Raw genomic sequence first — 15,426 nt, 5'->3', positions numbered from 1 at the left:
TCCTGCCTGTCAGTGGTCTGGGGGGAGATGGGCTGATATAGGCACCACTGTGTGTCTGCTCACCAAGTTGCCTTCCTCACACTTGCCCCCACTGTGACCTAGGGTGTTGCCGTCAAACTCAACTGCAGCCCCTAAGAAGAAATCTCTCCACGTTGCCAAATGTAAACAAAAGATGTGCAATAATCAAAAACTTATTGAAATGTAGATTTATGCTCCTCCTGCCTATGTTAATTAAGGCCTTTAACAGATTTATCTGACAATGTCTCTGACTATGCATGATGCAAACACTATCTTCTGTGTCTTGTCCCAGTCAGTCATTGAGCACCAAACAGCACAGGCATGGAGGGTCTTGGAAAACAATGTATGAGCTAGATGATACAGAAAATAATCTGAAGGGGGAGAACAAGGCTGTGAGGAGAAAGCATGGTGAAGTTTGTGGCAGCTGACTCAGTGTCCCCTTTTTTTGCAAGCCAACTGCCTCGTTCTAGAGGGCTTTGGAAAAGAAGAGTGAGCTAAACCAAAGTGGCTGGTTGTGATGGTGGGCTGCAGTGAAGAGGCATTGCGCTTCTCGAGTGGAAGCTGGGGATGAGATGGAAGATGTGTCTGCTTTCCTAGCACCCCACAGGTAGCCCTCAAGCATCTCTTGCAACTTCTTGTTTGGTCTCAGTGTAGCTAAAGCATTTTTCCATGCGTGGACTTCCAGGGGGTAGAAATAGCACCTCAGGGAAAGTTGTCAGATGTAAGCCCAAAAGGCAAAGACTTCTGTCTCTGAATTTAAAGCAAAGGCCTGAAGAGGTGGGGAGCAAGGGAAATGTTACTGTGGCTTAAACCCTGCCTTGAGTCCCCATTGAATAAAAATCTAAGTAGAATCCAGTCTTTATTACCTTGTCTGCACACTGGGACCATCTGGAAAGGGGGTTGAATATGCATTGTGCTCTGAGTGAGAACAGAACTTTATGCCTGACTGGCAGAGTCACTTGCTGCCAATGGAGTGCTGAAGAGAAAGGAGGTGCTGTGCCTCCTCTTAGCCAGCAGCTGGTGACTGCAGGAGAGAGCACACTGTCCTGCAGCCATGCAGTTTCTGGAGGGTGATTTGGAGTGAGGAGAATGCAACTCTTACGTTCTCGAGGCGTCTTCTCTGGTTAAACCTGGCAGGACCTCTGACCAGATGGAGAAGCTGACGTGTGGCACTGCTGGAGCCCTGACCGGGCTGTCTGGACAGTGCCCTGACCGCTTCCCTGGGCGATGGGTGCCCAGCTAGAAACAAGCTGGGAGCAAATCCCACTGTGGGGGGGCAGAGGGCAGCAGCTGTGGGGACAGCCTGCCTTCCTCTAGCAGCAAAAATCCACCTGTGAAACGGTTCGCTATTTTACTGAAACTCTGGAATTCTCAACCTGACTTCGAGAACCCAGCTCGGGGGGAGAGAGCTGTGCATTTAGGGCTGCAGGGGGAGCTCGCTCCGTCCGTCCCCGGGGGTGAGTGTGTCCGGGCGCGGAGCGGAGCGGGCCGGTCCGGGGCGGCCATGGGCACCCGCCTGCGGCCCGCCGCGCTGTGGGGGGCGGCGCTGGCCGCGGCGGGCGGCGCGGCCCTGGCGGCCTGGGCCTGGGCCCGCCTGCGGAGCCGGGCCGCGCCACCCGCCGCCCGCCCTGCCGCCGCCGCCGCCGCCGAGCAGGTACCGGGGCCGGGTCGGGGCAGCGGGTGAGACCGCTGGGTCGCGGAGCGCCAGCGGGGCCGCCCGGGGCCTCTCGGCCGGGCTGCGCCGCCCCCACCCGCCTCGGTGCGACCGGGCCCCGCCGCCCCCATCGCGTTCCCCGGCAGCGCGGCGAGGCCTTGGGTCGGGCCGGACGGCGAGGCCGAGGCCGCGGCGGGGCGGGCAGGCCGGGGCCGCTCTCTCCGCTTTTCTCCCCAGCTGCGTCTGGTCTGGGCGGGCGGGTGTCTCCGGCTTCCCATCGCCTCGCCTGCGCTGCGGCCAGGAGCCCAGCTGGCATCTTCTCCCTCTTCTCCCTGAAGTAGCTTTTGCCCTTCCCTCCCGAGCCCTTGTTACGCCTCCTTTTTTCCCCCAGCCCCGCTAAGCTTCCCACATGCCCCGACTGCCTGGCTAAGCGAGCTGCCCTCTCCTTGCAGGGTAAAGGACACAGCAAGCAGATACTGGTGCTGGGCCTGGATGGGGCTGGGAAGACCAGCGTTCTCCACTCCCTGGCAACTAACCACGTCAAGCACAGCGTGGCTCCCACTGAGGGCTTCAATGCCGTCTGCATCAACACCGAAGAGTCCCACATGGAGTTCCTGGAGAGTGAGTGAACTTTAGTACAGAACATAAAATAAGTTCCTATCCTATGTCCTAGGGATCAGGACCATATTTTAAAACCTTCATATTCTCTAGTGCCTGCACTGATACCATGAAGTTGTGATTATTTTTTCCTTGGGGATTCTGATTTCCCACCCTGTTTCTTGAACAGAACTATAACACTGGCATTAGAAGGGATCTGTGTTCGTTCAGCCCTGTCCTCCAGGGAGTTCTGCTCCCAGAGAGAGAAGGGTAACAAGCCTGATTGTGTGAAACCAGCCTAAGGCAGAGGTGTCCCCAGTAAGCCCTGTCGCCGTTGTGTGTTGTATAGCTTCTCCTTGTTGCTTATGCCTGGCAAAGGGTAAGAGCAGAAGAGGTGTAAGTAATAAGTTGAAAGAACAGAGGAGGAAGAGAAAAGCTTTGTACCCTTTTTGTTCCAAAGTCTCATAAGTGGTGTTTTCCAGTCTTCAATGGCTTTTGAATGTAGGTGTTCGCTAAACTTTCTGTGTTGTCCTTAGCACTGAATTTTGGGTATTGACTCTGCCTGCAGAAAGCATCTCCTGTGATGCGTTTGGGGTGTCCCAGCTGTTCTAGGTGCAGCTATCTGATGGGGAACGTAGAGGCCCTGCAATCAGGTCAGTCCCTGGTGCAGAGGGGCTGACATCCTAGCCTCACTGGTGCCTGTCTTCTGTGGAGGCAGAAGCTGCGCTTTGCTTCCTGCTGTTTCTGCACTGTCCTGTACCAGTGCTTGACTGGCAGTTGTACCAGTGCTCGACTGGCAGCTAGCCCACAGAGGCCTCCCTACCTTTGTCAGCAGGCCTAAAACAATTGTGCTGTTCCCAGGTAAGTCTCTGGGAGGTGAGGATGGGGCTGCTAAGGCAGGATTTAATTCCCAGTCCTACTACCATAGGAGTCTCTGTGGTGTCTTAGGGAAATCATCTGTCCAGAGATGCTTGCAGTCTGTGCCCCTTTCCTAATAGGTACGAGACACCTGTGTCTCCTGCTGGGGGTTGCTTTGTGTAGCTGAGCCCAGAGAAACCTACAGTATCTTTGCTCCTGCCTGGGGATGGCCTGGGCCCAGCGCTGTGCACCCCACGGCAGAACCTACTGTTTCTGAGTCATCCTTCCCTCTCTGGTCCAGGTTGGTAGTGACTGAGATGTGATGGCTGCGATCTGACCCATGGGAAATGAAATGTCTCAGGCCAGTTTCAGCCAGGTAAATCCGTGCATGGCTCTGTAATCTGGTTACCCAGTCTGTACCATTGCCTAGTCCAGGGGTTAGCAGCCTATGCTGTGATCACATAGCGCAAGATGATCAGTAGACAGCAGAGTTTTTATTTTGCTGGCTTAGACAGATAGGAAACTTCTTTTTCTTTGTACCATCATATAGATAAGTGTGTGGTATCTTGCCTCTGCAAAGGATAGGAGCTCCTGGCTTCTGCTGAGTTCCTACTGGTTTGAGAAAAAATGTTCTCTGTGAGGTTGCTGACCCCTGGGTTATGCTATGCATGAATGCACTTAACAGAGGGAACGGTGGTGAGCCCCCACAACGTCACAGTACAGAATCAGAAGCATCTGTCCCAAGGGTGATGTGTCAGTCACAGCCCTTGGGCTCCTTTCCACAGTGGCAGACTTGCAGTTCTGCCTGCAGATGCGCTGGGGCTCTTGAAGAGTCAGGCACGCCCTAGCAGGAAATGTTGCTTCCCTGTCTATGTTCTTGAAACTACTGAATCATTTTGACTTAAGTGAAAGCAAAATTGCTTTGGAACAGAACAAAGTCACCGAGGGCAGTAAAACATGACTATTAAGTCAGTTTTGAAAAGAGCTTCTGTGTAAGACAGGAGACAGTTATAGGGAACCCCAAATGTATTGCTTTGAAAACTTACTGCTTTTGGGAGATGTGCCTTTTGAGCACATCAGCACTCTTGAGCAAGTGGTTCTGCAGTGTACCTAGGAGAAGACCTGGAGAACTGAAAACACATCTGAAATACTTAATATACTGTTAGCTATTCCTGCTCCTATTAAACTCAGCAAACTACCAAACTCTTTTTGTCCCTTCATGGGAACAAGTCTCAAGCAACTTGCTGCATATGGTTTCACCACAGAATTAGGTGAGGTTTTGAAGATGGACAGTTTTCCTATGTATCCAGCAGAGAAGAGCTCAGGTAGAAATGTATCCTGTACAAAGCTTTCTCCCAAGGATTGCCTGAAGAGTCTGCTGGGGCTTGATTTTTCTCTCTTCCTAAGCATCTCTGGTTATTGACAGTATGAAAGCTGTGGGAGTTTTGACCTAGTCCCTAGTGTCATACAAATCTGATAAGCTCCACCTCAGAGCTGAATTACTTCTTTGGAAGTTGTAGGCCTGCTTTGTCTTAAGATGAGATGGACATGTGGAGATAAGTTATATGGGGACATTCTCACATGGTTTTTATGGACACTGAACCTTTTTCTACTCTTCTGATTTGCTTGAGTGCAAGAACCAACAAGGCAGAAAGCAACCATAAAGAAACTGAACCCAGAATCCTCTCAAAATAAGAGCTTAAAATGGAAAGTGTTTGTTTTTTTTTTTTTTTCCTCTCCTCAGAGCATGCACATATGCCTGCATGGGACTTGACCAGAGAAAATAAAGCTATTTTCAGTCTCATATACAGTGGGCCAAATACTTTGAGCTTTTGGTAACCCAGATACCTTGGGTTTTCAGCCCAGGGCCTGCTGTCCACACGTCTGGGAGCAGCGCTGCTGGGATTACTTGGTGAATCCTGTGCTGCCTTCTTCTCTTCCAGTTGGGGGCAGTGAATCTCTGCGTTCATACTGGAAGATGTATTTACCCAAAGTGCTGTTGCTAATCTACGTTGTGGACGCGGCTGATCATGCCCGACTGCCTGTGGCGAAACAGCTGCTTCATCAACTGATCCAGAATAACTCCACCCTGCCAGTGGTGGTTCTGGCCAACAAGCAGGTAAGAATTCCCTGCTGCTAGCTGAGCTTGGGCTGGCAGCAGCTCTGAAAACAGCAACAAAGCCTTTCAAAGGAGGTTTCTTGCCTTTAAGGAGGCTGCATGACTGGGAGCTGGAGGTCTTTCTGGGACACCTGTTGACCGCAAAAGAAAATAATCTGAGGTTGAGTTTTGGATCTGCAAGATGCAGGTCCTGTGCTCAGAGATGGTGCAGTCATAGCTGTGGGTGGAAATAATGGTGGAAACTGCTCTAGAGTTGCAAGATTTGGGAGCCGCAAGGGAGAGACTGCAGTTAGACTTGGAGTTAGGTTTCTGTTCTGAACATCAGTCTAGAAGTATCACTTTACCTCGCAGCAGCTGAAAAGTGAAGCACCGTTGTTTGCCTTCAGATTGGTTGTTGCTCCTCAGGCTGCTGCTGAAAGAGCAGCTTTCCCCACAAGGCAGTGCTTTCTCCTAAGATCTTTGTGAAAGTGCCAATGACTGGTGCTGTACCTGGAATAGAATTGTGCCTATGATACAGTCAGATGACAGAACAGCCCAGGGGTTTTAAGCCCAGGTTTTCTTTTATGAGGGCTGTGTGCTTGATTTGCTTTACATTGTTACCTCCTAAATTTCTAGTAACTTCGGCATATTACTAGTAGTCCTTCGTGTCACTCTTGAATGCAAGTGCAGGCTTTGGCTTCATCAAACACAAATGCTACTACTGATTCTCTAGGTCCTGGAGTCAGAAATGCTGGTGGCTGAGAAGGTGTACAGGGCATGACTGTTGTACATTTGCCACGTTCTTGTAACTCTGTGCTGGGTGCCTGGTACCTTGGGCCAGCAAGACTTTTGTCTGCCTTGTATAGGTAGTCTTACATTATCAGAAACACTGGTATTACTAGAAACAGAACTGTACCCTTATTTATTTGGAAATAAATTAGGTTAAAGATAAACGTTTTTTTTCCCAAAGCATTTTAGGGCATGGGAACTTGATCTCATAGAAGGTACGTAAAAATGGTGCCCCCGGAGCCTTTGAGACCTTTCCCCTCCCTGGATGAAGGCAGTGGCTCAAAGCAGGAATGGTGCTGCCACCTCATGCAACTAACAGGGTTGTTTTGTTTTTGCATATCAGGACCTTGAAGGTGCATATTGCATCACCGATATTCACGATGCTCTGGCACTCTCTGATATTGGGGACGAGAGGAAGATGTTCTTGATTGGTACCCATGTGGCAGAAGATGGCTCCGAGATCTCCTCCAGCATGAAGGATGCCAAGGAGCTGATAGCACAGCTGGTTTTGGAAGCACAGTGACATCTCTTTTCCTACAATGTGATAATTGAGCTGCGGGAAACGAGGTGTTAGTGTATGGTCAGTTTGCTGCGTGGTGACTGAAATGTACAGATATCTTTTCCTTGTGGGTGTGAAATTCTTCTGAAAATGATGTCTAGTTGGTAAGAAAATCTAATTTATAGTGGTTTGAAAATACATCTGAAAAGTAGTCTATTTTTAGTGTATTTGTAGGGGAAAATTAGGACAGCAGTTAAGGGGATATATAGCTTAGATGGACTGAGATGGCTTCTTGCCAGGTGGGAATCAGGCATTGACTTCAGTGGAACAAAGTTGTATCCAATAAATTTAACCTGGCTTGATGTCTCAGGCTCAAACTGAAATATGTTTACTTCACAGGATTTACAGGACCCTGTTAGCGGTGTTGTTCTGTTAAAAATGAGACCTCACTTCTTGACAGTGTCAGAAATTTAAAGTGCTGCAACTAGCATTTTTGACAGTACAATTTTTGTTGTTGCTGTATTGGAGCTGGTTTTTAAGGGAGTGGCAAATTGGGTTGGTTACTGCTTCTTTAGTGGATAAGAATGAGAAAATGAAAGCAGTAAGACATTAAGTGTTTCTTTGCCTACAGGGAAAAAACAAAACAGTGTAATTTAAGGTAGTGACTGGAAGCATTTAAGTTAAATTGGCACAGAAAGTGGGAGACTCCTCCATCAGGCTGAGCCGCTTATTTTGGTTTAGTACAGGTTGTCCTCGAGCAAGCAGTTTTACATGTGAAAAGCCTGTTGTTTTTTTGAAAGTGATTTCTGTTAGCACAGCAGGTGAGGCAGATGAGTTGCTGAGGAGTGTCACTCTCCCAGTGTCCTTGTACTTACACTCCAGGAGCAGTTCTGTAAAGGACCTGTTTTGCAAGTGCATTTACTGTATGAGGGTTTTACAGTTTTGTCCCTTGGAACAGATTCATAAAGCAGAAAATTTTACCCTAACCAGTGGTCTGGGCTTCATTTACCTGAACAAGGAGCGCCGCAGAAGATCCCGAGGCCTTTTCTGGACAGCCACCTTTGAAACGGGTCTGTTCACCCATCTGTGCGGGCCGGGTGCCCAGCACCTGCACGCACTGCCCTGCCAGTGGGCCCTGGCCTCCGCTGGTGGCCTCCGCTGGTGGCCAGGGGCCAGCTCCCTGGGGCCCACTGGTGAACCGAACGCTGGAGGAGCGGTTTCCACTGCTGCGGAACCGGTGGGGCTGTGGCTGCCACCATTGCTATGGCAACAGGAGCGTGCGCCATGGTGGCGGCCAGGCCATGCACCGGTGGGTGGACGGGGCGGCGGAGGCCGGTCACAGGTGTCGGGGGCTGTGGCTGTTGGTGGAGGCCACCCCTCCTGTGGTGGCGGTGGCTCCCCCGCGCCCTGGCCCCTCACCCCACTGGGGCTCGGGGGCTCTGCTGTGGGAGGACTCCCGTGTGTGGTGTGGCTGGCTGGCGCCAACAGGCTCTGGGCACCACAGCTCTGAGCACCTGCCGGGGAAAGCGATGCCCATGGCATGGCCGCTGCTGACATTGGGGCATGTAGCTCCCCAGCATCCATGCCCGGTTTCCCCACAGTGCCGGTGTCACCAAGTCTCTGGCTTTCTGGCCTCCCACTTTAAAACATAGCGGCTTGTCTTGTTACTGCTGCAAAGTCCCGGTTTAATACAGCCGCTACTCCCCTGAGGCTCTCAAGATGTCCCCTTGAAGTTATTGAAGGCAATGGTAAGGGGTAGCTACACTGAGCTGGGTGGGAGCCTGCAGGTTGGCAGTGGCTGCTGGTGCTCCCAGGAGGAGGATGCTGGTGAGGGGATGTGGTGCTGGGGGTGCTCTGTCCTGCGGCCTTGGGGGCTGCCAGCACCGCCGGGTGAAGAGCAGCCACCAGAGAGGAGCACTTCACGTGCAAGCACATTACTATGCAGCTGCACCAGGAAGGTAACAGGGAAAAACACTACAAATAGCTGCCAAGCAACTGTATCATAAGGAGATGCAGAAACATCATCTGCTTTGGGTTTATTTCACACTGAGGAGCAGGCAGCCCAGGCTGCAGGTGTTACCAAGCTTTTAAATTCACCTCTTCTTGTCTTTGCAGTTTCTCGTTACTTGTCTGCGCGCTCACGTGACAGGTAAGAAACCCAGCCCCAACCTCCTGGCTGGGTGTCCAGGCCGTGCCCCACGTCTCTTGGGGAGGCTTCAATTGGGGATTTACGCAGAGCACTGCGTCGATGACACTGTGATAAACATACAGAGGAAATGATGCCTGGTTTTCCCCTTCCTCTGCTTCTCATGACAAACAATGTCTGACTGTCCTGTCCCTTCAAAACAGAAGCTGTGACCCTTTGCTTTACAAGGGATTGATCTCAAAGGGAGTTGATCCCCCTTAAGCAGTGAGTCTGTTTGAGCTCAGGCAGCGGAGAGGAGGCGTTTCTATGGCTGTAACAAGGCCTCGTTTTCACCTGCTGGGAAGCATGAGAGGGGCCAAATGGCAAAGGCTGCCCCAGAGCTGTCCCCTTGTCAGTGAGGTGGCTTAACTCTAAGTTGCAGAGCTGCTGCAGGTGCATCCTGTGTGGGGATGCCTGTCTGTCCAGAGCTTTTGCCATGATAAAAAGAGTAGAAAGTAATCTTTTTTTGTAATTGGAAAAAAACCAAAACAATTGTCAAGTGAGTTGAGGGACCTGATTTGGACATACGTGTCACTTGTCCCTTGGCTGGGTCAAGGGGGTGCAAGCTTTGTGCAGCAGTGTCCAAGCCAGCGATGTGGGGCACTAGGGCCATGTGCACTTGTGGTGATGTGGGGGATCTGTTGCAGGATGAGCCTGTCTGCCGAGATGGTTCCAGCTCTGCAACGCAGCTAGGCTGGGGGGGACACCTCTGCATGGTTATCCTTCACCTCTTTGCCCCTTTGCAAGGAAAAACCTCTGGGGAGCCGCTTGGGAATGAACAGCTGAAATTGGGTTTTGGCTCCTGAAATGGTAGCTGCCTTCCAGATCGTGTTCCATCTTGAACTGGCGGCAGGGGGCCAAAGTCTCCCAGGCAGTTCCCTCTGTGGGATCTCAGTGGGAACTGTGCAGTGTTGTGACTGGTGGTTAGGCATGACGGGGAGATAAATCAGCAGGCATCTCGCAGGGAGCGTGTGGCGAGGACACTCTAACAGCAGCCTGCCATCGCAAGGGTCTCTGTGGAGCTGAGCTCTCTGGCAAGTGTTTGCTGGGGCTGGGCTCCTCACTAGAGGTATCAGCCCCATCAGAGAAACCACAGGTATGTCCCCAAAGCACAGACTTTTTTTCTGGCAGCAAACATCTCTATTGGTGTCCCTGCTCCTCTCTAGGGCTATGCTGCCTTCTTGTCGGGTGATACTAAGCAGGGAAACAATGCCCCAGGCTTTCACCTTCTGTGCTTTTCCCGTGGTGGGGCACTTCCACAGCTGCCTGCATCCTGTGGTTGCTCCCCAGCTGCTGGGAGACAGGCACCTGTAGCCCCAGCGGGTGGGTGTGGGCTTGGTCCGTGACACCAGCAAGTTCTGCAACGTACTTGTGGCACTGGTGTCATCTCGTCCTTCTCTTTGTACCCAGGCTCACAAAACAAGCGCTTCCCAGCCACTGGGATTTCAGGCCTGGGACACTTGAGCAGCAGGAGCAGACAGCGATATCTGATCTTCCTGAAAGGTTTTGATCTGATGAATATTCAGTAAAAACATTTCAGTGCTGCTCCTAGGGCATAGACCATGTATATTCCAGTGTCTCTATAGCATCTAAAACCCCTGTGCTAAACGAACTGAAAGAAAATGATAAATAAAAAAATATGTCTTTACCTGTGGTCCTAAAACCATGTGGGAACAGTGCTGTCTCCATGGTGCCTTTTAGTAAACCACAAGATTGTTGATAACTGGTGTTTCTGTTCATTTTGGCTCCTTTAGGCTGGGAGATCATCCATCTCCTATGTGCTGGGATTGCATGGCATGTTATTAATCAGAAAAGTAACTTCCCCTGCTCTCTGCCATGTCCCAAAGGGACCCTGCAGTCAGGGCAGAATTGCAAATTTGTGTCTCTGCAATCCAAGAGATAGCACAGAAATCCATGGCCTGGTGAGTTCACCACATTAAATGGATGGATGGAAAGTTACTTGGAGGGAGATCCCTTATACACACTCGTAAGCGATGGAGGCAAAAGCACGGGGTTCAAGAGTGTGTTATATGGCTTTGAGTACAGTAGTAGCTTCTTTATGCTTTGTTTGTTTAACTGTATGTTTAGTGGCACATTCGTCCTTTTCTGCAATTTTGGCAGGATACGAGAACTTGCAGAACCCAGGGAAGCAGCTTGTGCACATGATCCCAAGTAAGGATGTGCCCAGACAGCTCTGGCTCGAGGGCTGGGGACTGATGGGGCTTCAGCTGGTGCAGACCCTTTGCTTTCGTCTTGCTGCTGCTTGCTTCTCAAGAGCACAAGTGGCTCCAGAAAAGCAGATTGAGATGTTCATTGCATGAGGGACTCTTCAATTTGCTCTTTCTTGTTTTCAGTCCAAAAACTGGGCTTGACCCAAGTCTTGCCTTTGCTGCCCCATCTGAGCTGCCCCACTGAGATGTTGCTGGGTAGGATGGTACTGTGGTGTGAGGAGGCTGGACCTCACTGGAGCTGCAGGCTGCTGTATCCTGGAGGACACAGTCCAGCTTTAGGAACAGAGTTGCCGTTTGCATTATGTGGTCAAGCTATGGCTTGACAAGCCAGGGCAACAATCTCTTAATAATGTCTCTTCTCCATGGTCTGGGTGGGTGTCTCTACTCGAAAAAGGCTCCACAAACCCATTGTCCTGCTGTTCCCTGTCCTGAATACCCTGGTACCTTCTCCCACCATGGTCTCTCTCTCAGTGGGGGATGAACAACTCCAAATTTGCCCTGGGCACAGGAGAGTAACCACTAACGTGCTGCAAAACCTCACCCACTTTCCATGGCACACCCTGACCATAACATTATTATTATTATTTTTACTGTCATACCTGTGGTATAGATAGGTGGTAATGGTGAGGCAAGAAAAATGCAATCATGAAACTCCCCCAGGGGTTTCAGAGATGTAATGAAATGACCCTTTCTGCATATCCACTAGTAACTGTACAACCACACTCATCACTTGAAGGCTCTTTTCTTTTTGAGTTGTCAACAACACCTGGACAGTGTTAGGAAATTCAGTGCCAGAGAAGGTGAGTGCTCAGTGGATGGCAACGGCACTTTACAGCAGTGGGGAGCTGTAGGGACTCTGTGTGTGTCCCATCCTAGGCAGGGAATGATAACCCCAGCAAGCATATTTCACATTTGTGCATTGTTTCTAAAATTTCACACCCATGCTCTTCTTGCTAGGCTTGTGTGGGGAAACCAAGAGATGATCTGGACCCTCTTGTGGGATGCTTTGACAGCTCGACCATCTCCAAGAACAGTGGCACTGGCCAAGCCCAAGAAAGATTTTGGCAAACACCAGTGCAGGTCAGTAATGTGGTAGGACATCCTGGGGAATGAGGCAACTCAGAGGGTCTTCTCTAATCAGGGGGATGTGCTGGCTCCCAGGGAAAGGGGGAGATGCTATCTTGTCTCCTGCTGCTGCTGCCCCCAGGGAGCTCCATGCCACTGTGACCCACCAGGGTGTACTGGTCCTTGGAACAGGGGCCATCTGTAGCAGGGAAGAAAGTGCCATAGGAGTGTAGTCACCCTGAGTGCTTGACTTCCAGGAGGAACTGGGGAGTGCTAAGTTTTGGTGCCCTTTTATTTCCTCATACCCTGCTTCCTGGCTTCTGCAACATGTGGTGGTTGCTGGTCTGATTAGAGCTCTGGGTTTGGAGCAGCCTTGCCTTGATGTCAGTCTTCAAGCACATGGGAGCATGTTCCTCTGCTGTAACAAAAAAAACAACGGACAGCTCTGCCTTGGCTTGGAAGCAGAGATATCATGTGCATGTATGCCTTGATGGAAGCATGTGTGTGTCACACCTGTGCATACAGAGGGACTGTCTGTCCCTAGAGTGTTCCCTGTTGTCCTGGTTTAACCAGGATAGGGTTAAGTTTCCCCAGCAGTGGGGGGGAGCTCTAGCTGGGTTATTCAGATACCATGCCAACGTCACATCCTGGCAGGTCACATTTTCCTGGCGCGGGAGCGCGGTGCACGCGTGGTTTTGTACATCGTGCTTCTCACTGCTGTATTTGGTAGCTATTTTGCTCTGTTCATTGCTATCACTATTACTGTTATTGTTATTGTTGTTGTTTGTTGTGTTGCTATTGCACTGTTGTATTAAACCTTTCCTTATTTCAGTCTTGGGGCTTTGTATTTCACTCCCTTTGTGGGGGAGGGGTAGCGGCCGCGTGGTCTCAGACCCCGGCAGGAGCTAAACCACCACACCTGTCCATACTGGGGCTGATGCAGCCCAGCCAGGCACCTGGACACAATTAGTGATCTCCTGCATCCTCTTGGAGCCTGACCTACATCTTGAGAATAAAAGTTAGGAAGTGCTATGAACAGAGAAATCTTGCAGCATCCTGCTGGCTGGAAAGGTCTCTTGCCTTGAGTTAAACCTCTGCTGTCACTGTGTGATGAAAAACTAGTCCATGTTTGGTAATAGGAGTGAAAAATGATGTAAAAAATGTAAACTTCAGTGGTGCTGGGTGATGCTCCATTACTTGGAGCAATTCATCTGTAGCTCTGTTGGAGGGGATGAAGCTCTTTCGGAGACAGGGTGGTGGTTGCTAGTCTGTAAGAAGTCCTAGCAATGAGAATGGAGATGAAACTCTGTTGCACTCCGGGCTTTCCTCTACCCGGAGGGATGTCAAGACATGCGTGTCAGTAGTTTTCTCTCCTCTGCCACTGTCATCAGTTCAAGAGCTCTCATCCCCCTGAGAACTTCTACCTCTGACTAACAGTGTCCATCTGGCAGCCGTTCCTGTCTTTCTGCTCACCTCTTCTCTGGTGATGACAGGCATCTTCCAACAGTTATGGCTGATGGAAAGTTGGATGAGGATGCACTAGGCAAGTCTGGGGAGATCCCAAGGTGAAAGGAGCTGCAAGAGCACAAGGTGCTATTAAGCCATTGCAACAAAGAGATTTCTAAATTGGCAGAGCTGAACAACAGAGATGCTGCCAGGTGTGTGTTGTGGAGTGGCTTCTTGAAATGGTTCAGGGAAAGGCCTAGACTTTGAAAGCAATGCGCTGAGGGTGCTTAAAAGAGGACTTTGCATGTGCAAACAGCATATACCTTTAAAGTCAGGAAATTTCAAGTGTAAATGCCCATTTGTTCATGGCTTTTCCAACTTTTGTACATGCAGCAGGCATGGATGCTTAACCAGACTTAGGATACCATCTGCCAGGATCATGTTCTCTGTCAGTTGCTTTTTACTAACTCTTCTGTGTTGTTGTTCCTCAAGACCCCTCTTCTTGTACAGCTGTGGACGGGAATCGACAATCTGGGAGCGTCCCCTGCTAGTGGATTTTGACTTCCCTTCTGATCGGCTGCTGAAGTTGTCTGAACCTAAAAAATGCTCAGCTGCTTACCTGCAGCAAAGGTGAGAGGTCAGAAAGCCTGTAGGGTGCTATAGGTAGGCCCTTGGCTCTTGTAGCATCGGTGTAGCTTCAAAGTAATAAATACAGGAACAGAGGATGGGTGTAACAGAGGGCAAAATGCAGAGCAGGGACTCTGCTGGGATTAGGACCTCTGGATTCTCTCATGGGATGAGTGGCTTCTCCACTGGAAATGGCCACAAGACAAAGTTGCCTTCTACTGCAGCAAATATGATGCTCAAACGTCTCAGATGCAGCCTGGTTTAACCCATGTGGGGGAATATCTGTGAGTAGCAGTGCCATGACTCTCTGCTTCCAGACCTCGCCAGTCCCCTGAGTGGCCCGTGTCACCAGCTGCACGGAGCTATAAAGCCTCCCCACGGATCATGGAGCTTGCCCGGCCAAAGGTGCACCCAGAGTTCCTGCTGGCCAGAGAGGTGAGGAGGTGGTTGAGTGAGATTTGGAGGGGACAGTGATACAGCAAACTGTCCTGAGTTTTACTCCCTGTATCATGCCTCTGGATGTGCCCAGTGTGTGCTATGGAGGGGAGAAACTGTCTGGTTCTGCTGGGGTTTGTGATACTGAGAGAAACTGCCTTTTTGGAGTGAGATGCTGTCTTTGAAAATCCCCTTGCTGAGGGACAGAAAACAGCTAGGCTGGAGCAGCCTAGAATAGCAGGAGAGACGAGGGAGGCATCTGGGCTGCATCCCCTGATAAAGCAGAAGGTGGAGAAACGCGACGAGAATGGCCTGTTCAGCTCCTAGGGAGTACAGTCATGTTTGCAGTTGGGCAGCTGTGCTGCTGTCTCTGTATAGAGGGAGCACGAGCCTGTAAATACTATGTATATTTTAACTATGTTTTACCAGAAGCCTAATTTAGAGACTTATTTCTGAACTTGCTCCATTGAGGTGGGTCATTGCTTTGGCAGGGGTGAAAGGGCTTGGGGCAATCTTGGATTATAGTAATTTCCATGGCAAAGGCTAGGTTTTCTGGCTGCAGACTCTGGGCTGGGAAATAAGGGAGGCTGTATTGGAGCAGGCTTTGGCATCGGTAACCCTGTGAAAAATAGGGGAAGAAGTCCCATGCTGGAGCAGTAATCACTTTTGCTGTAAGAATGCAGTTAACTGCACTAGCACTTTTACCCTGAATTCTGAGTGTCTCTTGTTAGCAGGGAAATTATTTGATTCAGCCAGGAAGATGAATATGAAAAACATCACTCTGGAAGAAATTTCTCTGTGCTTTTACCTGGCTACACAGGCTCTTATTACAGGCATTCCTCTCCGGCTCTGAGTGGGCAACAGCTGAGGGGAAAAGCCATATTGGCTGAGACATACAAATCCCAATAATGCCAAAATCACCTT

At 50.3% G+C, this 15,426-nt stretch overlaps 2 protein-coding genes across 3 annotated transcripts in view; both read left to right on the top strand.

Moving 5' to 3' along the window:
- Nucleotides 1–123: 123 nt before the first annotated feature.
- On the top strand, nucleotides 124–7,499 carry ARL9 (ARF like GTPase 9). Of its 2 annotated transcripts, XM_074823054.1 has the most exons (5): nucleotides 124–625; nucleotides 2,125–2,293; nucleotides 3,429–3,503; nucleotides 5,071–5,246; nucleotides 6,358–7,499. In XM_074823054.1, the coding sequence occupies exons 4-5, from the start codon at nucleotides 5,106–5,108 to the stop codon at nucleotides 6,535–6,537; spliced, it is 321 nt and encodes a 106-aa protein (XP_074679155.1). In that variant the 5' UTR covers nucleotides 124–625; nucleotides 2,125–2,293; nucleotides 3,429–3,503; nucleotides 5,071–5,105; the 3' UTR covers nucleotides 6,538–7,499. The 2 variants fall into 2 exon arrangements, with proteins under 2 accessions (XP_074679155.1, XP_074679153.1); XM_074823052.1 differs by lacking the exons at nucleotides 124–625; nucleotides 3,429–3,503 and adding an exon at nucleotides 1,523–1,672.
- SPMAP2L (sperm microtubule associated protein 2 like) overlaps nucleotides 6,798–15,426 on the top strand; it is a 21,536-nt gene continuing 12,907 nt past the window's right edge. The window contains exons 1-8 of the mRNA XM_074821273.1: nucleotides 6,798–6,812; nucleotides 6,913–6,974; nucleotides 7,643–7,898; nucleotides 8,247–8,340; nucleotides 8,518–8,662; nucleotides 11,887–12,009; nucleotides 13,933–14,070; nucleotides 14,385–14,502. Coding sequence (XP_074677374.1) covers nucleotides 6,798–6,812; nucleotides 6,913–6,974; nucleotides 7,643–7,898; nucleotides 8,247–8,340; nucleotides 8,518–8,662; nucleotides 11,887–12,009; nucleotides 13,933–14,070; nucleotides 14,385–14,502 — 951 coding nt within the window. The remainder of the gene's footprint in view (nucleotides 6,813–6,912; nucleotides 6,975–7,642; nucleotides 7,899–8,246; nucleotides 8,341–8,517; nucleotides 8,663–11,886; nucleotides 12,010–13,932; nucleotides 14,071–14,384; nucleotides 14,503–15,426) is intronic.

The sequence above is a fragment of the Strix aluco genome, chromosome 4 (genome assembly GCF_031877795.1).
Source record: "Strix aluco isolate bStrAlu1 chromosome 4, bStrAlu1.hap1, whole genome shotgun sequence".
Classification (NCBI taxonomy): domain Eukaryota; kingdom Metazoa; phylum Chordata; class Aves; order Strigiformes; family Strigidae; genus Strix; species Strix aluco.
Note: the sequence above shows the minus strand (reverse complement) of the source record. Positions and strands in the feature narration are given on the sequence as shown.